A 27,777-nucleotide genomic window follows, 5' to 3' on the forward strand; every position below is an offset into this window, starting at 1 on the left:
GAAGAGCGGGTGTGTGCGTGGAGACGGTGTCGGGTGTCAGCTGCAGACTGGCGCGCTTTAATCCTGCACAACACTTTTTTCAGCAGGTCTGCAGCAAATTCTAAACATGCATCGAGGTTTACTCAAAAATAATCACGGCTGACTTCAAGGTTAAAGTTTAAAACACTTCAGCTGCTACAAAATAAGCTGAAGTATTTGTTTCAGTTTGATGTTGTGTGTCTTTGTGTTACAGGCTCGATTCTGCAGCCGTGTTTTAGCACAACAGCAGCTCAGTGAGCTTTAAATGTCAGTCGGGCTCTGAGCTTCAGCTGACCCCGGCTTAAAGGTCGACTCCACTGAAATAAGTATCTTTGAACTTTACCCTCCAACTTGAAGATTTCAAGATATCATCGAGGGACACAAACTGAATAACTGTGAGATGATGACACACGTCTGAAATGATCAAACACTCACTCGTTCTTATTATTTATTGAGAGACTTCATTGTTGCAAACAGCTGTTATTTCACACAATAAAAGAATCACGTTTGGTTGCAAAGAGGCTGTTTTTGGTCTTTTGCACATCTGGAATGTCTCTTTGATTTAAGGCACAACTGGAGGTAAACTGAGGAGCGTTTGTGTGTTTTTGGCACATTTTTGGTCTTTGGTAGCTTTTGTTTAGCAGTATGTGAACTTATGAAGCACCTCTTAACAATGGGAGGGCTAACGTGGCATGAAAACACTGTGCCTCCAAATCTCTTCACATTTTTGGTCTTTTGGTTACATAAAAACCATCATTACAGAGGCGGTAACGTGCATCCCAACAGGAGGACAGCTGTGTGAGTCCCGTGCGGTCTCACTTCTTGGCGTGCTTCTGGCAGATGGCGATGTACTCCAGCACGTCCTCGGTGGAGCCCATAGCCACAGGAGCTCTTTGGTGGATGCTCTCAGGCTGGATGTCCAGGATGTTCTCGAAGCCCGTGGAGGCCATGCCGCCCGCCTGCTCCATGATGAAGGCCATGGGGTTGCATTCGTACAGCAGACGCAGCTTTGAGCGAGAGGGGAGGGAAGGTGTAAGTGCTCATGAGAAAGTCGGGAAAACTCACAGACGTTCAGATTTTAGTGCTTGAAGGAAAAAAATCTGGTTTTTTTCCAAGTTTGTTTGAAAAGCCACAAATGAAAACTGGACCAGGATTTTCTAGAAGAGATTATTCCTCCTGTTCATGTAAAGATCTTCTTTTTGTGCTTTAAATATAATCGACAGTCTGCTACAATAGTTCATAAACAGGCCTTTTAGTGTCATTTCATAGTTTTTGCACATTTAAACTGTCAGATGTGTTTTTTGGCTTAAGGAACCGTTACAGAGGAGCTGTTTAATCCTCCTGAATGACCAAAGTTTACTAAATGGTTTTTCTTCAGTAAACTAACGGCCAGCTCAGGTCAGGGGGGCATTTTCCTGCAGACCTCTGGCTGTACCGGCTTCACTTTTCAGAACCAGGAACCAGAATATCAAAGTGAGCAAGTTGATTTCATCAGCCACAAATAATATCTGCCAGTTGGTGCACAGTAACAGACTGAAATGCTCATTTAAACCAACGTAACCGAAGCACAAACTACTGGAAATCAATTCTATTCAGTTTTATTTACACAGCGCCAAATTCAACAGTCGCCTCAATATTTATATTGTAAGGTCGACCCTACAATAATACAGAGAGAAACACCCAACAATCATATGACCTCCTATGAGCAGCACTTTGGCGACAGTGGGAAGGAAAAACTCCCTTTTAACAGGAAGAAACCTCCAGCAGAACCAGGCTCAGGGAGGGGCGGGGCCATCTGCTGTGATTGGTTGGGGTGACAGGATAAAGACATGCTGTGGAATGATCTGTAACTCACAGCAGGTCAAAGTTTCTGTCAGATGATTCAAATAGAAATGCTCCAAAAAGCACCGACACTTCAAATCTGTGAAGGCTCGCCTGGGCGGACAGCAAACCCATCGCTCAGCTAACTGGACTTTAAACGTTACCAGAGTGGGTGAGTTTTAAAAACCTATATTCTACCTGCTGCTGAGTGACAAACTATCGACCCCAAACCATCTACGTACCTGCACAAAAGCACTGTAGACGTTAGTTCTGCTTGTCTGGGTTTGTAATCATCTGTGGGAACTGAGCTGATTTTGATGCCAGCCTCGAGGGCCAATCGAGGAAAGTTTTGACACGTTTTCCAAGTTTCTTTTAGCTGCTACAGCATCGATGTCACGTTTCGGACGCCTACACTGCATCCATCTTTACATACAGCTGCAGGACCTTACCTTTCCCTTGGGGCTTTTCATATTTCCTGGGTATAAAAAGATTCCTCCATACATCAGCGTTCTGTGCACATCTGCCACCATAGAGCCAATGTAGCGGGAGCCGTAGGGCTCACCGCCGTCCTACAGGGGCGTAAAAAACTGTTTAGTGACGAGGTCGACGGTAAAAATACATCAGTGTGCATTATTAGTATTTATTGTATATCCAGCATGTTTGTGGATACTGCAGGAATGTATAGATTTCCCCCTGGAGACAAACACGTCTGGACACCTGCGTTACCTGAGGGAACTTCTTCTTCTGCAGGTACTCTGTGACAGCAGGGTCAAAGTACTTTGCATAACCTTCATTCAAGCTGTAAATCTTCCCTCGTTTCTTGATCTTCACATCCCGCTCGACCAGTATGAACTCCCCGATCGCCTGAAGAGCAAAAAGCAGTAAAAACAAAACATGTTTGTAGATAAAATCAGTTTGCAGCGTTTCTATGTGGAACACGCGAAACCTTCAAAAGAGCGCTAACCGGGTCGAGCATGAAGCAGTTGACTCCCTGGCCGGTGGAGAGCACTACCATGGTGGCGCTGCCGTAGAGGGCGTAGCCCGCTGCCACGAGGGTCCTGCCGGGCTGCAGAGCGTCCTTCTCACAGGGCTCATCATCTGTGGTCTGAGGGAAACGGCATCAGTCATGTCATTATTGATTCTGTTGGCTGATTCGACATCATAAAGTCAGTTAGCTTCCAGTCGCTGCTTTAAACATCTACAAGTGATGCAGCTGTGAAATCCAATAAAAACAGGTTTACCAACACTTTAAGTTTTTAAATCAAGAACAAACCAGTTTCATCATAAGCTCTTAACCCTGAGCTGGTACCTTTTTGTAAATGGCAAAGATGGTGCCAATGGAGACGAGACAGTCGATGTTGGAGGAGCCGTCCAAAGGATCAAAGCACACGATGTATTTGCCCTGAAGAAGCAGAAAAACATGCAGTGAATATGTGACGTGTTATATACACGAGAGCTTCTACAAAGAGGCGTCTCAACAGCTGCCTTGAAACGCCTCTGGGCAGCGAATCTGAGGCCTTATCTAATTTCACTGATCACCGAATCCGACTGATCTATGCAACTGTCAAATGTCATAGAAAATAGTTGGTTTCTGAGTTTGCTCCAAAGGTTTTACAAAGCAGATTTTCCCTGGACGCTACACTCCGGATGATGTGGAATTCATTGATAAAGGAGCTTTTAAAAAAGTCTGCGTACAAATAAACAGAACTCATCTTAGAAACATCTGAATGATCCGTCTCAGTTTTCAGATGACGTCCCACACAAATAAGATCAGGTTTTTCAGGCTCGGTGGGTTCTTAGAGGAACCTGGTTAGGCTTAAAGTCTCAAATATCTCACCTGGTCTCACACTTACCCTCCTGTCTGGCTCCACTATGATGGCTTTCTCGTTCTCTTCAGACACCAGCACGCAGGAGCTGAACGATGACTTGAGCATGTTGATGACCAGATCGTTGGACAGGATGTCCAGCTTCTTCACCTGATCGCCCGTCACATTGGTGCTGCCGGCGATGCCGTAACTGAAAAAAGCAAAAACAAGTGAGCGTGAAAAGTTCACACACGCGTGTGTATTTATATCCTTGTGGGGACATCTCATTGACATAATGCTTCCCTAGCCGCTTACCTTAACCATAACCATAACCCTGACACTAAAACCACACTTTGAGTCTCAAAAATGCTTTCAAACTCGTGGGGACCAAAAGGACTGTTTGTCCCCACAAGTATAGTAAACTACCAATGTTTGGTCCCCATGAAGACGTTACACACACACACACACACACACACACACACACACACACACACCAGGTAGTAACAGAGCAGTAAGCCTGCCTGCTGCTCTGGATGAACAAAGACGTCTTTGGGTGGAATTAAATCACAGAGACTTCCTTGTTCAGTCAGACTGAATAAATAAGAGTAACGTGACGCTGCACTTCTGAAACACTCGTTCCTCTGAGACGCAGTTCTGCAGGAACAACATGCAACATGTTCTCTTATTTCACATAAACCAGCGGATGTGATGAAATAAAGTCAAAAGCAGATATTAAAGTGAGCCGTGAGCAGGAGCTGGTCTGTTCCTCGACTCGTTCAGGGTAAAAAAAACAAGTACCGCAGTAATAACCACCTGTGGACCGGAGCGCGTCTTATAAAATGGGCGTGTCTGTTCCAGGTATGCGCTTTCTGATTGGCGCAGAGACCCTGGACCCCTGCGTGCCGCTGAGGGCTTTAGACAGCGCTGTGTTGGAGTACGGAACCGTGCTGGCAGGGCCGTAACAGCTACTTCCAAACCTGACGGCGTGTGTAACGTGGCTCACTCACAGGTGGGCGATCCCAGCTTTGCGCACAGCGCTGGAGATGGCCTTCACCGCCGTGCACAGCGAGTTGAGCAGCGTGGTCAGCTCCCCCGTGCCTTTGGCCTTCCTGCCCTGCTCCATGACGAAGCGGGTCACGGTGACCACGTTGGTGTCGAAGGTGCTGCTGTCGGACATGGTGGCGGCTGAGTCGCTGGAACTGCGGGTTTGAGGAAACTGCAGGATTTAAATGCGGCAGCAACGCGGAACTGCGCGTGGACAGCCGTGGGGGGAGTGTAGGCAGAGGAGAGGTGTGGCCCCGCTGTGCACACTGTGCGCTGCAGCGATGACACGATAGTGTTACAAACACAAGGATGTGAGCAGAACAAAGAGAGCTGCACAAGCCCGAGTCCAGACTTTTGTTCCCGGAGAGCGACAGCCTGACACAGATACGAGGAGTGCGGACACGCATTGTTTCTGCGCACGATAGTCAGCGTTTACATTCCTCTTGCGCACATGAACTTTTCAGCGCGTTGCCCTGGATTTTCTCTGTGGAAAGATTAGTGGCTCCAGACTGTTGGAGACGCTCGCGTGCTCATTTCATACCTCTGACGAGTTTTGCACAGGGAGCGGAAGTGCCTCAGCCAGGGTCTGACTGGCGAAACTTGTGCAAATCAGCTGAAGTCATAAAACCATCAGGTCGAACAGAAGCGTGGGAGTGACGAGGATCTGAACTCCTGAAACTCCAGCATGCAGAAAACACGGAGTCAAATGAAAATGCTTCATGCAAACATGAAACTGTACAACATGTCAGGGCGGAGAGGCTAAAACAAGCCAGTGCAGAGACAGTAGTACTCATGTCCAGTATGGTCGTACAATGAGCTCCCAGTTAGAACAGTTTTAATGACGTCTGCAGTGTTTTAACGCTGAGGTTGAAAGAATGTACTTATTGTAAGAAAGTCTGATCTTCCTCTTGAACACTTCAGTGCGGTTGTGACACTTGAAGATGCTGCAATGGAGCTGAAAACCGTTTTTACCACATACTGCTGAAGACACAAGCAAGCTGTCCATCATGTGTGTCAATAAAACCGATGAAGAAAGACAAAATGTGACAAAGCTGCACACAGTTTGCACGCACACACGGAAACACAATGATGTTTGTGTAGTTTAGAAGAGACCGAATCAAAACCATGAAGGAAATCTGATCTTCCACAAAACACAGAGTACTAACATGTATTTGGGGTCACGCTGTCAGAAGATAAAGATGGGAACAGCTCAAACATAGCTGTATGTTCTATATGCAGTTGAAACGTTGCTTCACAGAGAAACACTGGTGACATTTCAGACCCGTAAATCTGCTTTTCAGTTCAGTGCAGTGGAATAAACTCACCGAATCTCAACACAAATATAACTCATAATAATTGATTTTCCCTCAGTGCAGACTGTTTATGCTTTACCTGACTGTTAGTGTAATGAAAAGAGTCAGATGAAGCATTCTGTCTTATAACCTTTCAGCCTTTAATCTCACGGGGCTCTGTAACATACAGTAAATCACCGTCTCCAGGCTTGATCTAACTGAGCTGTTTACTTGGTGATGAGACAAAACACACTTTTATAAAAATCTACTAAAGCTTTATCTCTGAATCTCAAGTGATAAAGATGACTGACTGTTTAATTGTCCTTAAGCTCTCAGAGCCAGTCGGCTGTTATCAAAGATGATTATATCTGTATCCCACAGATTCAATAGATTAGTGAGCATGAGCTCACTTCAGAGATGTTCTCCTGCCTGCAGCTGCGTCCAGCATCCAACCTGTAGCATCAGCAGCACATTAAACCATAAGTTAGCTTCCATATGAAGGCTGTGATTGACAGATATAGGTTTTGTAGTCGAAAGGTGAGAAAAAAAACACAACACAACAAAACATGGCTTTACTAATAAAAAAGAAAAGAAAAGGAGAGTCCCATGAAGGCCAGATGTCCCAGTTCTGCACTAGCACTTAAACGCAGCTTACATTTGTGGGTCGGGTAGCGTGAAAAGTGCCCCCCCCCCCACACACACACACTTGCACATGTGACTTCATATGTGAGTTTTTTTTAAACAATCTGTGATAGTGTTAGACGTTTGTCCTGCGTTTAAAGGTGAAAACGATCCGATTTATATACATGAAATTAACATTTGACGCGTAATTATCAGCATTTATTAAAACTTTGATACTTACCATTTGAGAAATAGTTTTAGGTGAGATCAAATTGCTCTGTGTGTAGACACACGTCCGTGTACTCACTCATTTGTAAACTCTGGTTTATGCTATTAAGATGTGCCAACAGTAGCCGTTCAAATATCTATATCAGGTCTAATTACATTTATTTTAGAATAGAATAGAATAGAATAGAATAGAATAATCCTTTAATTGTCCCACAAGGAGAAATTTGGTTGTAACAGCAGCCAAAAAGACGCATATACAAACAAACAGGACACAGGACAGAAACATACACAATTTTTCTTACATATTTACATTAAGGACAATGGTTACTATATACAGAGAGTACTGTACAGTTAATAAATTAAATAAAAAATAAATTAATAGAAAGAAAACAAATTTTCTCTAATGAAAACAAAATAAAGACGTTGGCTTTAAATGTGCAATGAAGGTAAACAGTCAGCTGTCAGTGCTGCGTGTTTATTCCACAGACCACATTAGATTCAGGGAGTTTGGCTTCTCTTTGCCTCGCGCCGTTAACGCCACTGGTCACCAGATGGCGCTGTCGGGCAAACGCAGCCTCCGGCGGGACGCTGACTCTGTCCAAAGCAGTGAGGATGCGTTTCTGTAACTTGTTATCATCACGTATCTTTGAAATAATGATCATTGTTTATGTACATGTAGGTATTCGTGTGTCTGCGTTAAATATTTAGGTTCATTTAAAAGTGTAAGTATTTTAAAGACCGTAAAAAATGAGTCCCGATGAGATGATCTGACACAGAACAATTAAGAACACTTGATATTAATGCGCCAACTGAAACCGCTTCCATCTATGTCCCGAGCACTATATTGTATCGCGGAAGAGAAACATCTTCGTTAGTTATAGTAAGTTAAAACTATAAAACTTTAACTTTGTAACGTACATGTCTGTTTCTCCCCGGTGTGGTCACAGTTTTACGACACAACGTGCAGACACTGGTTAGCAAACGACGTGCTAACTGCATTAACCTGCACGTTTACCTGAGTTTTAAAGCAGGTGAGTCCGCGCTGTTTGCTCTTCATGACTCCGCTAGTGTAAGTAGGCCGAGCCTTGTGCGCAGGTAAAGCAACACCTGTGCCTCTAACTGACCTTCACATCAGCTCAGACTGGGCTCCTGGGAAGGCACCGACTGCGCATGACCGCGGGTTAACTTGGAGCCCAGGCACGAGCGGACAAGTACAAAGAGGCTGCTGCTGCTGGCGCAGAGGGGACGTACCGTGCGCGGCGGGCACAGACTGGAGCTTTGCACACTTTTGCGCAAAGTTAACGCATTACCCAGCTTTTACCCTCCGAGACTCCGACCCCGAGCACAGACAGGAGTCCGAGGAAAGGAGCTGCACCTCCAAAGGAGCCCGGGAAGCGTTAGCGTGGGGTAAGTTAAAGTCGCTTTTGCTAATACAAAGTGTGTTTTCAAGTGTTTCAGTTGTCCCAGGTGTCTCTGTGTGCGCGTGTAAGCGTGCACGAGCCGTCTGCTTAATTAATTACGTAAGTTGAGCGTGTCTTCGGTGCGTGTTGTCGACCAGGTGGTCCTGCAGCGAGCAGACAGACAATCCCATGAAGCGCTGCTGGTTAAGCTGGATTATATTTAAAGTCAGCTGGTGTTTGGGAGTCCTTCAGGTAATCTGGCGCTGTTTTTTTTCCACTTCCGTCTGCGCTGCGCAGGTGTTGTGAGGCTGAACTTTGAGCTCCAAGAGCGGGGAACCGGAGGCGAGGGACGGCGGAGGTTTTCAGGGGGATTCGCCCCTCGAGACCAGTTTCATTAAACTCGCGATTAAATCCACAGTAAACCGCCTTCAGTTGGATTCAGTGTAAGTCAGGTGTCACCACAGGCTCGCGGACACCTTTAGCTAAAGCGCGAGAACGCAGAAATGTCTTTCGTGGCACTGTTTCCACAGCCGCGTCCTCGTAGCGCAGTGCGTGATGAGCTCTTAACAAAAGAGGCTCCGTGGAGCTCTAAAGGTCGCTCATCAACCCCGAAATGCTGCTAAACTAGTGTTGGACACGTTTCCTTCTTAGCTACCTGTTTTCATGCGGGGGGGCTCAGACCTGGATGGTAGTCGCCATTGTGCTGGTGAAGAGCTGGGGTCAAACAGAGCTCCTCATCCTCTCCTGGCTCACAGGCCTTTCCACTCTTCAGTACAGATGAAGCACTGGGGCATTGATATGTGAAGATGTGAAGGTGTTTTTAATGAAATTTTAAGCTTCCGCTGTGGGCTTGTTGCATATCTCAAGATCCATTTTTCTACACTTGGATAATAAGTGCAGATTTCATCCAGGAGGCCACACAAAGCATTCCTTCAGGGCCCCGAATGCCTCGCATTTTGTGGCTTTGCAGAAAGCATCGCAGCTGCTGCTTTGCTGTTTGTAGCACTGATTAACAGCTTTAATGGGGTTTGAGGGTTAGCGAGTCATTCACTAACCTTAAGGTGGTTAAAGGGTCACCTCAGTGTCTCTAACAGCTCAGGTGTTCTTTACTTCACTGCAGGGAGCTTGTTATAGTTTCATATTACTGAAGATGAGATAAAAATGATATTTCTGGAAGCTTATTGATTTCTAATGCTCCTCCTCCTGCCCGTCTGCTGACCAGCTGACCCAGAGGCTGCTAATATCTCAGTAGGTTGTGATTGGCTCGCTCTCTTACAAACACATTAAAGCAGATCTGGCGGCGGTGCAGCCCGGCGTCAGTTGGTACCTCAGGCTTAGCCGCGCTCCAGGTCCACATCATCGGGCGGGTCGCTCGGTGGAGGTCTGTGAAATGACGCCTGACTGAGGCGACCCTCACATCCGCAGGATCAAAGCCGGGTCTCATCTGCTCAGACGTGTGGCCTCCCCCGCCTCCCCCGCCTGTGATTACGACTCCCACCCCTCCTGTTTGTTTAGAGGAAATGACTTCCACTCCACAGCTCTGTGTGAGCAGCTTGCACGTCACGACTGGCCTCGCGTCTCTTGTGGGTGTTCAGTTTTTTCGTGGAGTCCTTGCCGTGGTGTTTTCTCTGTAATTTTATCTCGAGGGGGTTGCTGAGTTATAATTTTAGTTTTGGTTGAACATCTGTGCATACTTGTCTTGTTTGTGCTTCTCTTGCATGTTTTTGGTTCTAAAAATAAAGCTGCTCTGCCCGGGTTCACATGAAAATGTTAGTTTTTGCGTGCATGCACATCTGTGCTCAATGCTTCACTGCTGGGTGACCCCGAAGAAACCACTCTTACTGGCTGGACTGGAGGTGAAGGGAGTCGTTACAGCTGCTCGGCTTTAACGTGTGGGATGAGGACCTACATGAGCCTCGGGGTCTGCCCTGTTATTACAAGATCAAATGTACTTTAGTTTGAGTGGAAGATCCACTTAAAGTAAAACCATAAGAGCCCCCTCCTGCAGAAACAAGAACAGCCCAAGATGCGTTTGAGAGGAGATAAATGTGTTCAGGGAAAAAGGACACAACGAACGAGACTGTCGGAGCCGGGGCTCGAACCGGCAACCTTCTGATTACAAGACGAGCCTCCAACTCTTGAGCCACGATCGCCCCCATTTCACACACAAGTAGCACTTATGTGTTGGCAGTTTGTGGCAACAGTTGGGAGTTCGTCTTGTAATCGGAAGGTTGCCGGTTCGACCCCCGGCTCCGACAGTCTCGGTCGTTGTGTCCTTGGGCAAGACACTTCACCCGTTGCCTACTGGTGGTGGTCAGAGGGCCCGGTGGCGCCAGTGCCCGGCAGCCTCGCCTCTGTCAGTGCGCCCCAGGGTGGGTGTGGCTACAATGTAGCTGCCATCACCAGTGTGTGAATGTGTGGATGACTGGATGAGTAAAGTGCTTTGGGGTCCTTAAGGACCGAGTAAAGCGCTGTACAAATACAGACCATTTACTAAGCATGAACCTGGAGCCTGAGGTGGTGTCCATACTGATCTTTAAATTGTAATTTAATTACATCTGTCCAGATGAGCTTGTTGTCCCTCTAAAACATGGGCTGGGAACTCTTTTGTATCAAAGTTTGAGTAATCCTGAACGAGAGACGACTGCACAGCCCCTGAACGCACCATGAAGCCTCTATAATGACTCACAGCTTTATTTAAGGACATAATGAAGGTGACACTGCTTACTCTGTAAATTAGCTTCTCTGAATCTCAACCATTCTGCAGTGAGCTATTTGTGATCACAATAACAATGAAATTGTCTGGTTTCTAACCACCTTTACCAATAAACTGGGATCATTACTGCCTCAAAATTGAGTTTCTGGTTGGTGACTGACGCTGAAGCCCAGCTGGTCTGCAAAGAGTTATTATTGCCTTTAGTAAGAGTAAGTCAGAGTCGGGGAACACTGGAGATGAGCAAAAGAGCTTCAAGTTGCTGTGAAGCTGCCATGCTGCAGTTCTCTGGGCAGTTGTTGCAGTTATTCTGAAGCATCGGCTGGTATGAAACTGGTGCTGCACCTCCACTCACCGTGCATGAGTTTTGGATGTAAATAAAACATTGTAAAAACACCAGTGGACAGGCTGAAATGAAAAGGCTTGCATAGCTGATTCTAAGGCGAGCTTCAGGGAATCCTAACAGATTTCCAGCAGCTCGGAGCAGCTGCCAAGTCGGCACCACGCTGTTTGCAAATTTGCAAGGAAGTTATTACCGCGGTGATCAAAGCTCTGGCAGGACTGCACGAAATTCTTTTTAAATCAGTTCTTGTGGATTTAGCAGCTTAATGGAGTCAGAGTGGCCTGAGATGGATCGGGAGACGTTTGTGTGTGTTGGCACAGATGGTAGAGGAAGCTGTGAGGTGTGTTGGACTGACGCTTAAAGCAGAGGTGAGATTATTTAGTTTCTTCTGCAGATGTTTGGTGTCTGGGGATTAACGCATTAGATGCTTAATTGTTTGGTTGGAGTTTTGCATGGATGACTTGCAGCTTGAGTTATTCTGCACAGCCCGACGAGGCCGACGATAAACATGACCCCGGTCGCTTCTACCTGCAGAGATTATGAAACAAACCAGGCGAAGTTGTTGTGACTTTGAATTTCACTGACAAGTTACATAAGAACAAGCGGACACATGAATGTCAGCGGCCCGCCAAAGAGCCCCGGATGGCGTTTTATCCCTGCTGATGATTCATCTCTGCATGCTTCGACTTGCGAGATTCTCGTTGGGTAGAAGATTTCTGCGGCGAACATGAAGGAGGGAAGCTTTTTGCTCTCTGTGGCTGGGATTAACCCTGCCTAAACCTCGGAGTGCGTTTCACAAAGATGTTTTGTTTCCTGGTATGTTAATCCCGTTCCTTCTTTCATGCTCCCTCACAGTCGTCACATGCTCGTCGTATCACAGGCGATCAATAAGGGATCATTGACCTGTGACATTATGAAATTAAGAGTTTAAATGAGACGTTTTTGTTTCTCAGCTTCGGCTCCTCACAGACGTCGTCGAGCTGTTGGGACAGCAGCAGATTTGTGACGCGGTCTTCTACTTAAATACTTGTGTTGGCTGTGAAAAACTCGATCTTTGCAGTGCTGATGGGACCTTTTGAATCAATGTGCCGGACGACGCCCTCGTGGAAACGCGCTCTGCCTGACAAGACTTGCAATAAATGATTGTTTTTAATTTTCACTTTGATGGGAGGAGTGATGGTGTGTAGAACTGCGGGAACGCCATTACACACCAACCCTTACAGGGGAAGGAAGTTATTCTTCAGGTGTAGAGCTGACGCCTCACACACTGATCCAGTGTGGCATTCTGGGAAATCAGCTTTCTCGAGTTTTTGTTCTCGAGTCGCACAAATATTTCAGGGCATGTATAAATGTTTATGACTCCAGGCACCTGTTTGTGGATGTTTCAGATCAGTGCTCGTGTAAGAGTCTGTTAACCTTGGATAAAATCAAAGTCACATTTATTTCTATTTGGACCTGTCGGTATTAAAACATTTGAATAAATGTATGAGGAAATCTTTGGATTATAAAGTAACTGGAGGTTTTTTGTGTGTGTTTTAAGAAAAATGACTAAAAACCTTTATTTTATATTAAAACAAGTATAAATAATTGGGTGGCATTTATTAATTTGTGCAGTTTTTCTCTTATCAAGGTGAAATTTTGAATGATTTATATTTATTGGAGCAGAACAAATACTTGCTAATAAAAATCTAGGTAAATGGTAGAGGTGGGAATCACCAAACATCCCACGATACGATATTATTGCAATTTTTAAAAATATTTTGCGATATTCAGATTCTGTACATAAAGGTAAACTTTATCAATATTCATTTTCTCTAATATCAAAGTCTCACACTCAGTCTTTCTCTCATTTCAGTTTGATTGTTGACAAACTGAACGGTTTGTATTACAGTCTAGTCCAACTTAACTGAATCAACCATCTGGTACAATTATAGCTATTCTGAACTATGCAGTTTATGAAAACTATGCAGCCCCTTCAGCAACTGAAGAACTTGAAAGTAAATTAAAACAAAATATAATTTTACATTAAATAAAAAAGTTTTAAACTTAATTAAAATAAAACATGTCTTAAATTAAAATAAGTAAACTGTCACATTTGGACAGTGAAGGAATGTCAGGATTCTTGCTCAGAAAAAGGATCAACATGCTCTGAAGTCAGAGCACAAAAACCTTTTTTGTAACAAAATATCGATTTCTGCTGTCCCTGTATCCATACATTATTAGCAAACAAAATATCACGATGCTACACAGTATCCATTTTTTTCCCCCACCCTTAGTAAATGGTCATAAAATCTAAATCTGAACAGTGAAACCAACAGAATCATTAACATCACTAAGACTTTAATATAGAGTCGTTCACATATGGTGACTTATTTAACCCTTTAAAGCTGGTCAGAGCAGCACGCTCTGTTTTGCGTAACTATTTTTAAATCCCTGTAGCTCTGCAACCACGTGAGCTAGCGCAATAATGTTTTTTGCATATGAAACCGGAGGAGTTGTACTTACATCTTATGCCATCAGCTTGTCCTCGGTCACAGTTTCCTTCCACATATAACTTTGCAAAAACTGCATAAAAAGCGCTTGCAGCAACAAAAACATAATATTCCAGAAACACGCTTTGCTGATCCGATCAGCTGTTCGTAACACTTCCTACATTGGATTAGACATCAGCGCGAACTATCGCATGTCCGCCATGACCTGCCCGAAACTGGAAGTTACGTCATTTTCGCGGAAATGTAGTTTTTTTTTTTACCATCAGGGCCTCAATGAGCCTATACTGGTGTTTTTAAAAGTTATGTTTGACTTTCTGACTTTCTGTGTGGTTTCTGGGATGCTTAGGACTCATATTGCACTGCTGGAAATAGTTTATTTTGATGCAGATGCTGCTTTTTTGCAAATTTGCATTATAATATTTATTTTTGTTTTTCCTGCAGTGTATAAAAATTGGTGTATTTCAAAAATAAAACTATGAAGACACTCAAAATAAATTTCCTGTGGTGGGAAACTATTTTGTGCAACTTTTTTGTATTTACAGTTTTGAGGGATAAGCCTCTTAAATTTCTCTAACTAGAAATATATGTTAAAAAAACAATTTTCAATTTTTTTGTAGTTTATTGCACTTTTTTGCAATTTATGTAATTACTATGCACTTAATGCAGACATATTATTAAAATCTGGGCTGTAATGGTTGTATTGATGTATATCAACTTGAAATGCTCCCAAAAATGGCTCCACAGCTTGTAAACATATAATATAAGCTCTGGTGGACTTGGTTCTATGGTAGGTCTTAAAGGGTTAAGCCTTGTCTTAAATACCATCATCTGTCCATGAAGCCATGCCGTCAGTTTTCCGAGCAGATAATTCCCAGAAAAGCTCTGAAAGTTCAGCTGTTCCTAACCTTAGCAAACTGCTCCCTGACCTGCACCGTCGTGGCTTACAGGTGTAGCACCTGCAGCAGGTGGAGAACTGGTTCATGTGCTGGTGAAGGACTGTTGCTAACTTCTCTCCTCGTATTCACAGAAGCCGTTTTCTACAGCATATTTCAAAATTCTTTGAGGAAACTTTATTAAAACTGAAAGTAAGAACTACTGTATGGTGCATCAGGCGCTTGACTCCCTTTTGTGGTGCATATAGATCAGAAACGAAGGCGTCCAACACACGAGACGAGCTATTAACCCGTCTTCTTGTTCCAACCACAAACTGTGGAGCTGCAGACGGGGAGCAGCGGCACGTCCGACTCCTCTGAACCAAACATCCTTTGCTCTGCACGTCAGGGGGAAGTGTCGCTTCTGAAAAACGTCTCTCCCACAGCCTGTCATTATTCTCTCAGAGCTGCTGATGAATGAAAGGTGAGCAGTCTCAGAGAGGAGGAAGAAATCCACACGTTTCGTGTGCATTAAGCAGGACAAGGCAGGTGCAAAGGAGATTCAGGGCTCAGTTGATACTGTGATAATCCCTCAGCTATGCAGGCATGCACAGACTCTGCTTGTCAAGTCGAAGCATTCCTCAGTACGGGGGTCTGACGAGGCTTCACGTTAGCCAGAACCTGACCTGCTGATTACAGATGCAGCCAGCTGTGCGCGCGACACATTCAAGCCTCGTTTGTTTACATCTTAGCATGAATTTAATACAAATGTCTTAATTCTTGGTTCATTGTTTGTTTTTTGAGGTAAATGGATGATGTCAGAAGAGTAGTCTACAGTAAAGCACTTTAAAAATACACCTTAGCGCTCTTATATGAGAGTTTTGCCTTGTGCAGCTCTCGGTCTGAATCTCCCATCATCCTCTGCAGCTCAGGAAGGGCCGTTGAGTTTGTTCCCTGTCAGGGATGCCGCCGTTTACGGCCGAGAGCCTCGGCCCAGTGGTCACCGTGCCGCTCATATTACAGCCTCCCTCACTGGCTGCTATTGTCAGGTTACTCTGTGTGTGTGTTCAGCGTTTGCGTGGCCGGGCTGCGATTGGCTCTGCCGTGTGAGACGGCGCCGGGTGACGTCTCTGCTGTAATCCCTCGTTCTCTCTGGTAGCGCTGGCTGCTCTGTGCCGGCTGCAGCTCTGTGAAATGCTTTTACAGGAAAACTCTGAGGTTTCTGAGTGAGTAACAAGAGGTGCAGCAGTTACCAATACAGCTGTTGTTGTATTATTGTTTTGGTTTTTTAAGTTGCGTTTAGTTTCTAAAACTTGCTGGTGCAGGTTTTAAAGTTTAAAGTTGGGACCAGTGGATGTTATTTTATCAGAAGGAGATGTGGGGGAACAGGAAGCTTGAGTCATGGTCGTAGTTGGGGCTGCCACAAACGATTATTTTGATAGTCGACTAGTCAGATCATCATCCATTGGACGTAAAACGTACAGCTTATTGCACCAGCAGCATCTATATCTATCTATAACTATCATAACTAACTAACTAAAAATAAAGAGGAGAAGATAGTTTATTAAATTTTAATGAAATCTGCAGATTGTTTTGGTGAAGTTTAATAAACTCCTTGCTATCTAAAATATAACAGGACACCGGAGTAAATTCTCGAGCATCTCACACTTCTGATAATCAGCTGTCTGCTGGACGTTTATTCAGCTGTGTAAAAACTATAACTTTAATCTCAGCCAAACCGATTTACTCAAAAATAAAATACTAAAAAAAGCCAAACAATAACATTTTTAAGTTATCTAAGTGACTTATATATCATGTTTAACCTGAGTAGCGAAAGACGGCGGTGGGTTTGAAAACGATTTGCTGGAGTCCGGTGTTCTCACGGCTCTAGTTAGCCTAGCCCCCGGCTAGCTATCGAGCTAGTGGCTAACAGACGTCTCCGAAAACGTTGGAGCGCTTTTGAAAATATGTGGTGTCTTGATAAACTGAGCAGATATTTGAGGTTTACACAGCTACATTCTCGCCTGAAAATATGTTAAACGTTTATTTTGTGACCCAGAAAGAATAATAAGAGTAATATTAAAACTAACTAGCTGCCGCCATTGTTGGAAACTGAGCTGGGCCGCGCTATGAATTCTGGGACACAGCTTCTTCTTCTTCTTCGGTGTTTAACGGCAGCTGGCATCCTTGTACATGCAGTGCTGCCATCTTCTGTTTCAGTCCGTTATTACACTCTTAAATCCTACTACTTATTCCTGCGTCTTTTGTGATCTTACAAAGCTTCAAAAGAGGCGTCGACTATTAAATCAGTCGTCGACGATTTTGATAGTCGACTAATCGTGGCAGTCTTAATCGTAGTACAGTTTGGGTGTTGGGTGTGTTGTTCATGTAAGCATCTGATCCATGGTTTGGGAAAGCCAGTGAGCTTGTAACCTGGGTTTGAGTTCAGATTTACACTCTGATGTTGGTGCACAAACTGCTCAGATGATCAGAGACTGGATCGTGTTCTTACACATTTCTCATGTCACATGAGATTTACCATTATCTGACCAGAACTTGGATGCTGATGTGCGTGTAAACAAACTGTTTGTTCTTTCGAGCGATTATCCAGGAGGAACGCGGTGAAGTCTGAGTGTGGAGATGCTGCCGCTGTGTGACGGTGTTACTGCAGCTGCTCGGGAGATAAACCTGCGTTAAACGCTGCAGTCTGATTGCAGAGAGCATGTAATGTTAAATGCTGCAAAGTACAAGTCGTTCACTTTATCAGCTTGTTAGTGTGAACCGGTTCAAGGGTGCAGCCGGTTTGCTGGGCGAGGGGGGGCGGTGGTTTGTCTGTTGTGTCTGCAGCTGCCACTCTGCACATTCCGACTCTCGCGGCTCTGCAGCTGTCTGAAAAGTTTTGGCATCTTTAATGAGACGCAGGCTGCTTTCAAAACCAACCTCCTCCTGATCACTTGCAGAGTGATGCTGTGTTCAGTCATGTGACCTTGTGGTTTTTAGCATGTTTTTGAACTGAGAGATGCACAACACAGTTGCATTGTGGCCTCGCCACAAGTGGTTGTAGACAAGCGATGAGATGAATGGATGGAGGCGGTTAAAGAAGAGCCACGAGGACTTTATTTCCTACCGCGTGTTGATTCAGGATGACCACAGTCACTGAGATTGTGTGATAAGAGTTACATCTGAGTCCACATCAAAGCCTGAACAGTGCTCGAGTTGTTTTTAGGGTCAATACAGAAGTAATAAATCTGATTACATCAGTAAATGAAGGGTAATTGACTTCACACATGCTCACCTGAAGGCACTGTGTGACTTTGCACCACCATCTGCTCAGCTGTGAGGTGTAGTCGGCTACATGTGCTGTATGGCTTTAGCAGTGGCAAGGTTTCCCTACTACTCCATTATGTTTAGTTTAATAATTAAAAACTGTGCACCAGCACTGAGCTGATGGTGATTAACTAGTGCATCTGTTTATCTGTAAATCCTCAACGTTTAATCCTCCTGGTTTCTCTGGAAAAATCCTTCATGAGCAGAGAGCTGGTGCCTCTCTGCCACATCTCTGTCTTGCCTAAACTTGGCAACGAGTACTTGAGGACCAAATTGCAGAAAAGCCTCAAAAGGAGTTCAGGTGAGAAAGTGAAAGACGCAGCCTGTACCTGCTGCAACTGTACCTGTAGCATTCATTTGTCTCATTTAACCCTTTAAGACCTACCATAGAACCAAGTCCGCCAGAGCTTATATTATATGTTTACATGCTGTGGAGCCATTTTTGGGAGCATTTCAAGTTGCTATACATCAATACAACCATTACAGCCCAGATTTTAATAATATGTCTGCATTAAGTGCATAGTAATTACATAACTTGCAATAAACTAACAAAAAAATTGAAAATTGTTTTTGTTTTTTAACATATATTTCTAGTTAGAGAAATTTAAGAGGCTTATCCCTCAAAACTGTAAATACAAAAAAGTTGCACAAAATAGTTTCCCACCACAGGAAATTTATTTTGAGTGTCTTCATAGTTTTATTTTTGAAATACACCAATTTTTATATACTGCAGGAAAAACGAAAATAAATATTATAATGCAAATTTGCAAAAAAGCAGCATATGCATCAAAATAAACTATTTCCAGCAGCAATATGAGTCCTAAGCATCCCAGAAACCACACAGAAAGTCATAAAGTCAAAGATAACTTTTAAAAACACCAGTATAGGCTCATGAGGCCCTGATGGTAAAAAACTACATTTCCGCAAAAATGACGTCACTTCCGGTTTCGGGCAGGTCATGGCGGACATGCAAAAGTTCGCGCTGACGTCTATTCCAACTAGAAAGTGTTACAAACAGCTGATCGGATCGGCAAAGCGTGTTTCTGGAATATTATGTTTTTGTTGCTGCAAGTGCTTTTTATGCAGTTTTTACAAAACTATATGTGGAAGGAAACTGTGACCGAGGACAAGCTGATGGCATAAGATGTAAGTACAACTCCTCTGGTTTCATATGCAAAAAATTATTGCGCTAGCTCACGTGGTTGCAGAGCTACCGGGATTTAAAAATAGTTGCGCAAAACGGAGCGTGCTGCTCCGACCGGTTTTAAAGGGTTAAATGTGATGTGTAGAGCACGGCCGACAGTCTGTGGAGCTTCATGTAGTTTAAGAACAGGCAAAGATGTGGGTTACGATTCCCCCCACAGACCCTGCACAGCAGCTGTCCTCTTGGCTGTATCAGGTCACTTTATCAGATCTACTGTAATTGCAAGCTGCAGGAAAGGCAGGAAACTCTTTGTATGCTTTACATCCTTGTGGAAGTAATCAGCCGAACATTTGGGAATTTTTTTGCAGCGTCACAAATTGTGGCAGTTTGTAACACAGATGGCAGCCATTTGTGCAAACCTGCAAATCGACAGTGAAGCGCGTAAGTGCGAGGAGCACCTTCGGTCCGGTACAGTGAACTCTTTCAAGCTGTGGTCGTTGCATCAGTTTCAGGAAGTTTCCACAGGCAGGTGACGGAGCTCCGTGAATATAGAAACACCTCCCCAACCAGACGGCTTTCATAAAAGCTGTCTGTGGTTACATGCCTCTGATTTGGTGTATAAACACCGTCCTGAAGGAAGTCGGGCGTTTCACTGTAAACTTCAGCAGTAAACCATTTCCTGTTGCGGTCAGCTGGGCTTTGTTTACAGTGGAGCTCGACTCCCTGCTGCTGTTGATCTTATCTGGGCTGGTTAATGTTCCTGTCGGCACACATGGGCATGTTTTCATACGAGGCTGCGCTTCCACGCCTAAGCTTTGAAGTGGGGACGAGTGTCGATGATAAATTTGATAGTGATGAACTTTGAAATGGTGTTACTATAGCGACCGGTTTACAGCGTCTGGCTGTGTGTGTCCTCGTCGCTGCGGTGGGGTGATGTAGGCTCTCTAATGGCCCGGCATCCTCTCAGGTTTCAGCCTCCACAAAGTGACGGGCACATCACCATGGCGATACCAGTCCCCGTTCCCCTGTGAGTGGAGAGCATTAAAGGTCCTGCATACTTCTGATCCACAGCAGCTGAGAAGGATGACGTGTGAAGATGGGAGTGGATGCAGGTCCATCAGAGACCTCCTGCGTGATCATCTCAGAGTCGACTGACGGAAACTCCAAAGATTCAGTTCTTGTTAGGAATGATGTAACATTTCAGCTCTTTAATTCTTTGGTTTTATAAACCATATGAGGAAATTAATCATCCGTTAGGCAGGAACAGACATGCACAAGCTTTACTCATCAATCTACAGACTGCTGCACACCTGCATCCTCAGGCGTGTGTGTGGTGCCACAGATCGTTTAGATGGAACAAACTCACAGATGTGAATGTTCTTCATTAAGGACATGTTTGAAATCCACTGATGGTCTTGTTGTCTGAGTAAACAGAAGTCATTCTCACTGACGTTGGATGCTGCGCGTTGTGTAATTAGTTTTATTTGTTCTAATCTCACGGCTCAGACGGTAACGCTGTGGGAAAGGAAAATTACCCATCGGGACGCGGCTTTGTTGATTTAAGGTTTTAGCAAAGCAGTAATTGGGTGATGTTGTGCATAAATCTCTGATCTTGTCGTTGTTTAAAATGGTCTCGCTCGATTAACGTCGTCTTTGTTGGGAGAAGTAACCGTAAGCTCGTATTCAAAAGCTGCAGTCGTGAACATCTGTCTTATCATACTGTAAATATTGTACTTTGGTAGTCACAGTAACCATTAGTCCTGGATGGGGGGGCTCGTAAGATGTCACGTGTCAGTGACCCACAGTCAAGTGGAGCTGCTTTGCTTATTCAAAGCAGAGAGCATGTAGTTGTTTCAGCGCGTTGGCTGATGGCAGCGCTGATGTTTTCTGTTGCTGCTCTGAAATCACTTTGTTTGTTTTATTGTACTTTTTTTAATTGTTATGAACAGTTTGTGTCTTTACTGCACTTTTAAACTGTTAGCTGGAGCGTGTTAGCAGCAGGAGCTCGGTGGTTAGCACGTGAAGATTGGGACGATCTGACTTTGTTTTTTCTCCCATGTTCTGTACGATTACCTTGGTTTTGTTCTTTAAACACATCCAGACCCCAGTGCAGTGCTGAGGGTCACACACAGGCCTGCTGCCCGACCCACAATACTCTTGACCATAATGGCTGTTCCTGGGAGCGGTCAGGCCTCGGGGTAGAGGATCCTCGTTGTTCTGGCTATGCATGGCCAAGCCCAGTGAATTCAAGCCTGAGTACCAGACACATGCCTGCAGGCTCCCCTCCCTGCACTGGCTCTACAGGCCCTGGTTTTTACTTCCATACAAGTTATCCTACGGTGGCCCTGAGAGGCCAAACGGACTGCAACTTCAGAAAACACTTGCAAAAAGAAAAATGCGGCAAAAAGAAAAATGCGGCAAAAAGAAAAACACTTGCTTCCGTCCGGTTATTGTCTCCCCAGAAACATTTCCGTTGTGTTGTGTGTGCTTTTGCAGCGTTTTTCTTTTTGCAAGTGTTTTTCTTTTGCAGCGTTTTTCTTTTGCAGCGTTTTTCTTTTTGCAAGTGTTTTCTGAAGTTGCAGTCCGTTTGGCCTCTCAGGGCCACCGTATTATCCAGTTTCCATATCATGTCCCACGTTGTAGTTTGTAAATGCATGCTTTTAGTCTGGTCCCTCCTTTAGGATTTGTGTGTCCTGGGAGACCCTGCCAGGAGCCTCTGTCCATGCCAACACACCCCTCCAGGATGATGCAGTGGCAGTTTATGAGGGGAAATTGCAAATTTACCACCTCTGGACATGAAATCTGCAAATGACTGAAAAAGTAACGTCAAGAATCCAAGTAGTTGAAATCTTGTGTCGGGTGGTTCGGTCCAGCGTTGGAGCTCGGGTGAAGAGTGCAGATGACTGAAGCAGCTGCTGCTCTAATATGTCCGAAGCAGTCAGCTGAGGTGGATCTTTGATGCTTCTCTTGGAGGTTTTTGTGGGAATACTCACAGATGACACCCAGAACCCACTGGAGTTCTCGGGGTTGTGTAGAGGGTCATCTGGCTTGGGGTCATGGGATGCTTCAGATGCAGCCTGCTGCCACAGGAATCGGAGAGATGAATGGAGTAGACTTTAGCTAACGCCAAGTAGTTAATGTTAATCCTCCAAATTGATCAATTTGTTTGTCCAGTTTTATTTTTGCAGGTCTGTTTGCTTCGAGGTTGATTCTTGAAGTCGCAGAGTGTGTTTGTGGCGTCTCAGCTTAATGGATTTATTTGATAGAGCCACTTCAGAGCTGCAGCGTGGCGATCACTTTTCCACTGAGCTCATTTTAAACAGAAACGGGCCGAGTTTTGTTTCCTGTCAGGCTTTGGCCACAGATTTCCACCAGTATCAGTTTTATCTGCTTTCACTGGTTGATGCATCTGCTCGTCCTTCCTGTCTTTTGCATATTCAGTGACATCTGCCACCAGACTGCTCCCACATTGTTCTTGCCCTGCAGTGAAGCTGAAATAATAGAAGAGCACAGGCCAACATTCGAGTCAATATTTGCTCGTGAGCTGTACCTCCTGGCCTCTGTTTTAGAGAAGCTTATGTTATAATTCATAATGAACTCTGTTCTGTTAGAAGTCAGAATAAGGTTGGACACCCAGCTGGAGTTATGAGGAGATTCATCACAGCAGGACAATAATCTCCTGAGGAAACAGCTTCCTGTTACTTTGGCTACTTCAACAGCAACAAGACCAGATTTGCATTTTAGTTCAGACGTTAGTTCAGACGTTAAAGATGGATGCTGCATGTTTGTGTGTAGTCCTGTTTTCAGGGCTTATGATGAGAAAATCCCCCATCTCAAAGTGTGAGGCTGATCTCTGATGCACTTACAGGCTGGTCGTGTCCAAATTCATGGGCTGCTTCCTCCTGAGGCCGCATTTGTAGACCGATTACGTCACAGCGACGCGCCGAAGGCTGTCCAAATTCGTAGACTCCTCCGAATGCAGCCGACCAATGCGTCCTCCTTTTCCCCGAATTTGAAGGATGGGTCGGGTGTGTCCTTCGTGGCCTATCATATCCCAGAATTCATAGCGCGGCCCAGCCAAACTCCAGTTTCCAACAATGGCGGCTGCTGCTAAGTTTTAAAATTACTCTTATTAATCTTTCTGGGTCACAAAATAAACTTTTAACATATTTTCAGGCGAGAAAGTAGCTGTGTAAACATCAAATATCTGCTCGTTTATCAAGATATCGCATATTTGCAAAAGTGCTTCAACGTTTTCAGAGACATCTGCTACCCACCAGCTCCTTTCCAGTCACCTTTCTCGCTCACTATGTGTTAACAGACCTCTCTGTATTGAATCATATCTGTTATTAATCTCTGTCTCTCTTCCACAGCATGTCTTTATCCTGTCTTCCTTCTCTCACCCCAACCAATCACAGCAGATGGCCCCGCCCCTCCCTGAGCCTGGTTCTGCTGGAGGTTTCTTCCTGTTAAAAGGGAGTTTTTCCTTCCCACTGTCGCCAAAGTGCTGCTCATAGGGGGTCATATGATTGTTGGGCTTTTCTCTGTATCTATGAAGCGCCTTGAGGCGACTTTTGTTGTGATTTGGCGCTGTATAAATAAAATTGAATTGAATTGAATTGATAGCTCGCCGGGAGCTCGAGGGTCACTGAAGCCGCCGAGAACGGCACAACTCCCGGCACATCATTTTCAGATCACCGCAGACTTTCACTGCTCAGGTTAAACGTCATATATAAGTCACTTAGACAACCTAAACATGTTATTGTTGGGCTTTTTTCAGTGTTTTGTTTGTTCGTGAGTAAATCGGTTTGGCTGAGATTAAAGTTATTAGATAAAATAAAACTTTATTAATCCCCCGGGTGGGTTCCTCCTTGGTTTTCACACAGCTGACTAAACGTCAAACAGAAAACTGATTAAACAGAAGTGTGAGACGGTCAACAATTTACTCCAGTGTCCTGTCATATTTTAGACAGCAAGGAGCAGACGGCTGAGTTTATTAAACTCCACCGAGACAGCGGTGACGCTAATCAGAAGGCTAGACCGTCCAATTTCCCCAGCCGTTTACCTCCGGCCTACCCGACCTCCTGAGGACCCGGCCCACGTAGACCACGAAGACCGGGTCCTCAAGAGGATGCAGCCCATGAATTTGGACACGACCGCTGTCGGGTCTGAAGTCTTCTCTCCTTCCTGTGTTTAACTTTTACTGAAACAGGAAGAGCTCAGATTGTCTCATCAGTCTGCAGAGTAATGCAGAGTCACCGGTGTAAATGCAATAAATGCACTGCAGCGAGGATTCAGCAGTGATGTAAACCCTACATCTGTCATACAGTATCGTGTATTTACAGCAACATTTCTCTGATAGGACAAACACAGGTCTACACCTGAGTTTACGTTTGCAGTCTAAATGTTCAGCAAAGTTCAACAAGCCAGAAACAAAACAAATGCTTGAAGCTGAGATGAAATATTCGGGCAGGCATTCTTGGAAAAGACGGATTGACGAGTGTGGGAATTTGACTCACTGCTGTCAAAACACGCCGTCAGTTTAGCAAATATGACTGTTCACAAGTAGGAAAAGCCGGACAGCAAAAGTTACTCTGTCATTCCTAAAGGTGACACAAAAAATTCCCAGAATGAGTTGATCCCTTTGTTTTGGTGGAAGTGGCGATGCTCCCAGCGAACAGACGCCCTCCATAATGCCACAGTGTTTCCAGAGGAATGCTGCTGCTATTGTTGACCGGGATGACTCCCGCTGGGAACGCCGCCCCTCCTCGCCCCCTCAGCCCTCCACTGCCAACACAATACAATGTGTTGCATTATACCTATGAAGGCATGCTACTGTTTTCATAGCCTGTGACCCTGCGAGGCCAAGATAATGAAAAGGATAACACGGAAGTCATTAGTTAGTCCCACAGTTATTCCCACTTCCTCCACCCAGCGATGGCTGGGAATCCGACGCGAGCCCGACCGTGCCGTGCAGATGAATCTGCATTAAATGTCCAGAACTTAGTCTTAGCCCTGAATTCATGTTATGAATGTTTAGAGATGTGCAGGAGTGTCGCCTGATTTACTAGCTGCAAAATAAATGTGAAAGTTTTCCGACTCGGACCGGTTTGTGTTTGTTAAACATCGCTGATGATGTCCTCTGCAGACGCCGTCCACGTCTCGTCTGTCTTCACCTGGGGCGGCGTCTCGCTGAGCCAGACGCCCATTTGGTGTTTCACGACTTCCTGAAGCTGCTGAGGTTTGCTGTAACGAGCCGTGCTGTCAGGCTTGGAGGTTGCACCTCTCACTGATTCCTTTTTCTGGCTCTGCTTGTTGATTTCTTTCGCAGCGCTGATGTTAACGCTCTGCTTTACTCTTGTTAATCGTATATGTTAAATTTAAATTGTGTAAACTTGATCTCGAAGCAGATAATGAGACTTTTTAAAGCTTGTTTGGGAGGTTTTATCTTTTGTGGGTCATGGTTTTGTTTGAATTTGGCGTGTCCCCCACTTTTATTTGGTGGTTCCTTTTCTGTTCCCTCTTGGGAACAAATTAGACTTCCAGATTAGGGCGTCAAGTGATGTGTGGACGGCTTCAAGCGCTGTTGATGCTAACAGGGAAAACGGGAGAGGTTAGTGCCTGGTCATTACTGTCAAAACACCCCCCTTCTCTCCCCGTACTTTCCTCCCCCTCCCTCAGTGGAACAAATCATTTAGCTAATGGGATTAATCCTCTCTCCCTGCCTGCCCCCTCCCTCCTTTCCTCTCTCGTCTTCTTTCTTTTCTCAAGTCCATCCTTGAGTTCCTCTTTCTTCTTGGCAAACACGAGTGCTTCGTGTCAGTGAAAAGCTTTAGAGGGAACACTGAATTAATGGGGACTAAATGCAGGATTTGGGAGCCTCGATCACCTTCCTTGTTACTAAACGTTCTCGTTGCTGTGATCATATAAACGAGGAGTCTTTTCTCCAGATGACCCCTCAGTTGGGAGCCAGAATAAACTCTTAATCGCTGTATTTAGGCTGCTTTGTCGTCTCAGTAGCCGAGTAGGGATAACGGCCAGCCCCCGAGATAGCATGCTCGATATCCCCGATGACAAATGACGCTAAAGCCAGTTAATCAGGCCTAGCACTGATGTCACCACATTAACCTCTCCATGACAAACAATGAGGCCGGCTAAGAGCGCACAAAGGCAGCCAGCGTCTGCACCAGCTGGGGCGGACGCGCTCAGCAGATGGACATTAATATATTCTACATTACATTTAGATTGAGGCTTTTATTTATAAGCTGAACTACAGGATCTGTAATAACTCACATTAACTGACTCACTGCTCTCTGACCAGGTGTGAGCTGTAGAGTGGTTAACAGCCTGAGAGCTAAGAACCTGGGATTTATTAATGTGATGATGATGGTGATGATGGTGAGATGTGATATGAATTCATTTGATTTATTTGTACTGGTCTTCTAGGTTCAGTGCAACTCGACTGCGTACTGTTATTTGCAGTCAAGCTCGTCCTCCTCAGTCCACCTCACACATTTTGTTGGCGCCCCACCTTGCTGCCGGCGCCCCGCCTTGCTGCCGGCGCCCCGCCTTGCTGCCGGCGCCCCGCCTTGCTGCCGGCGCCCCGCCTTGCTGCCGGCGCCCCGCCTTGCTGCCGGCGCCCCGCCTTGCTGCCGGCGCCCCGCCTTGCTGCCGGCGCCCCGCCTTGCTGCCGGCGCCCCGCCTTGCTGCCGGCGCCCCGCCTTGCTGCCGGCGCTTGGTGTCATTATTAACATGACAGGAGCCCATAAATCAGCACTTTGTCTCCAGTATCCGTTCCAGCTTCTCCAGACTGGACCGATAATCTGTTGAAATATCAGAAAAAGTGTGAAGGGAGTTTTTAGGCCATTAAATGATCTTTAAGTTGCTGAGGTGGAGCAGGGCGCCTACTAACCAGAAGGTTGCTGATTCGTTCCCTATCCTGCTCAAGGATACCAACCCCATGTAGCTCTCCGATGCATCCATCGGTGTGTGTCCTCTGCAAATGGGAGGATGCACAAGTTGTGTAACGCTTTGAGTGCTCAGAGTAAAAAAGCGCTATACAAGAACCAGTCCATGTACCGTTAACAATTCCATGTATTCTGTCCGAGCCCAGGTGAGACTGCAGAGAACTGATGATGTGTGGGCAGCTAACCTTCTGCCCGAAGGCTGATTCCTGGAGTCATAGTTACAATAGATGATTATCAACAGTCCACATACGAGCAGCAGCAGGTCTGATGCTACTTCATAACTGGTGTTTGTGAGGCCGTTTCATACTTCCTGACTGTAAGGCCGTTGCATGTTTTGTTGTGAGGGGGAAATGAAAACTTGTTTTCAGGAGTTTTCGGCTGCTTGTTAAAACCTGCGTGCTTGTTGTTTGCACAGTGATTCGCTGCTTTCTGTTCACGTCTCAGTCATGAGGAGATTTCTATCAAACTGAACGGCCAGCTGCTTTCAGTAGCCGAGTGCTCAGTGAAAAAAGCTTTATCTTGTGGAGGCGGTTTCATGCTCCCCGTGTGCTTGAAAGCCTGAATCTGGCAGGTGTCTTTTGTTCCCGGGACCTGGGCCGTGGCACAGCTGGGACTGCAGCCCCCAGAGATAAAAACGGCCTCTTCAGGGAGTCCTGATTGATTCTGAAAGCAACCCTCATAAACACACAG

The 27,777-nt window shown here is 45.2% G+C and overlaps 2 protein-coding genes and 1 long non-coding RNA gene across 5 annotated transcripts in view; 2 read left to right on the forward strand and 1 right to left on the reverse strand.

Annotated features, from left to right (window-relative positions):
* Positions 1–449: 449 nt before the first annotated feature.
* fbp1a (fructose-1,6-bisphosphatase 1a) lies at positions 450–5,137 on the reverse strand. The gene is made up of 7 exons (XM_085180044.1): positions 4,652–5,137; positions 3,693–3,855; positions 3,149–3,241; positions 2,804–2,944; positions 2,566–2,703; positions 2,289–2,408; positions 450–1,025 (listed from the first exon to the last, which is right to left on the reverse strand). Exons 1-7 carry the CDS (start codon positions 4,819–4,821, stop codon positions 834–836), a joined length of 1,017 nt encoding a protein of 338 aa, XP_085036170.1. The 5' UTR covers positions 4,822–5,137; the 3' UTR covers positions 450–833.
* On the forward strand, positions 3,780–5,316 carry LOC146506137 (uncharacterized). The gene is made up of 2 exons (XR_014877185.1): positions 3,780–3,874; positions 4,503–5,316. It is a non-coding gene; the product is annotated as an uncharacterized LOC146506137 (long non-coding RNA).
* Positions 5,317–8,099: 2,783 nt separating this feature from the next.
* Positions 8,100–27,777, forward strand: part of kank1a (KN motif and ankyrin repeat domains 1a) — a 65,442-nt gene continuing 45,764 nt past the window's right edge. The window contains exon 1 of one of the 3 annotated variants that reach the window (XM_085179949.1): positions 8,100–8,236. The gene's annotated coding sequence lies outside the window, so the exon portion shown is untranslated. The other 2 variants (XM_085179951.1, XM_085179950.1) reach the window with 2 other exon arrangements.

This window comes from Neolamprologus multifasciatus, chromosome 12, assembly GCF_963576455.1.
Source record: "Neolamprologus multifasciatus chromosome 12, fNeoMul1.2, whole genome shotgun sequence".
NCBI lineage: Eukaryota > Metazoa > Chordata > Actinopteri > Cichliformes > Cichlidae > Neolamprologus > Neolamprologus multifasciatus.

Bases quoted from the DNA above. Each gene is read 5' to 3' on its own strand.
- fbp1a (XM_085180044.1), bottom strand. From the start codon at position 4,821: ATGTCCGACAGCAGCACCTTCGACACCAACGTGGTCACCGTGACCCGC. The intron at 2,704-2,803 runs GTTAGCGCTCTT...TTTGCTCTTCAG, and splicing joins ACTGCTTCATGCTCGACCCG to GCGATCGGGGAGTTCATACT. The intron at 1,026-2,288 runs GTAAGGTCCTGC...TCTCGCTCAAAG, and splicing joins TGAAAAGCCCCAAGGGAAAG to CTGCGTCTGCTGTACGAATG.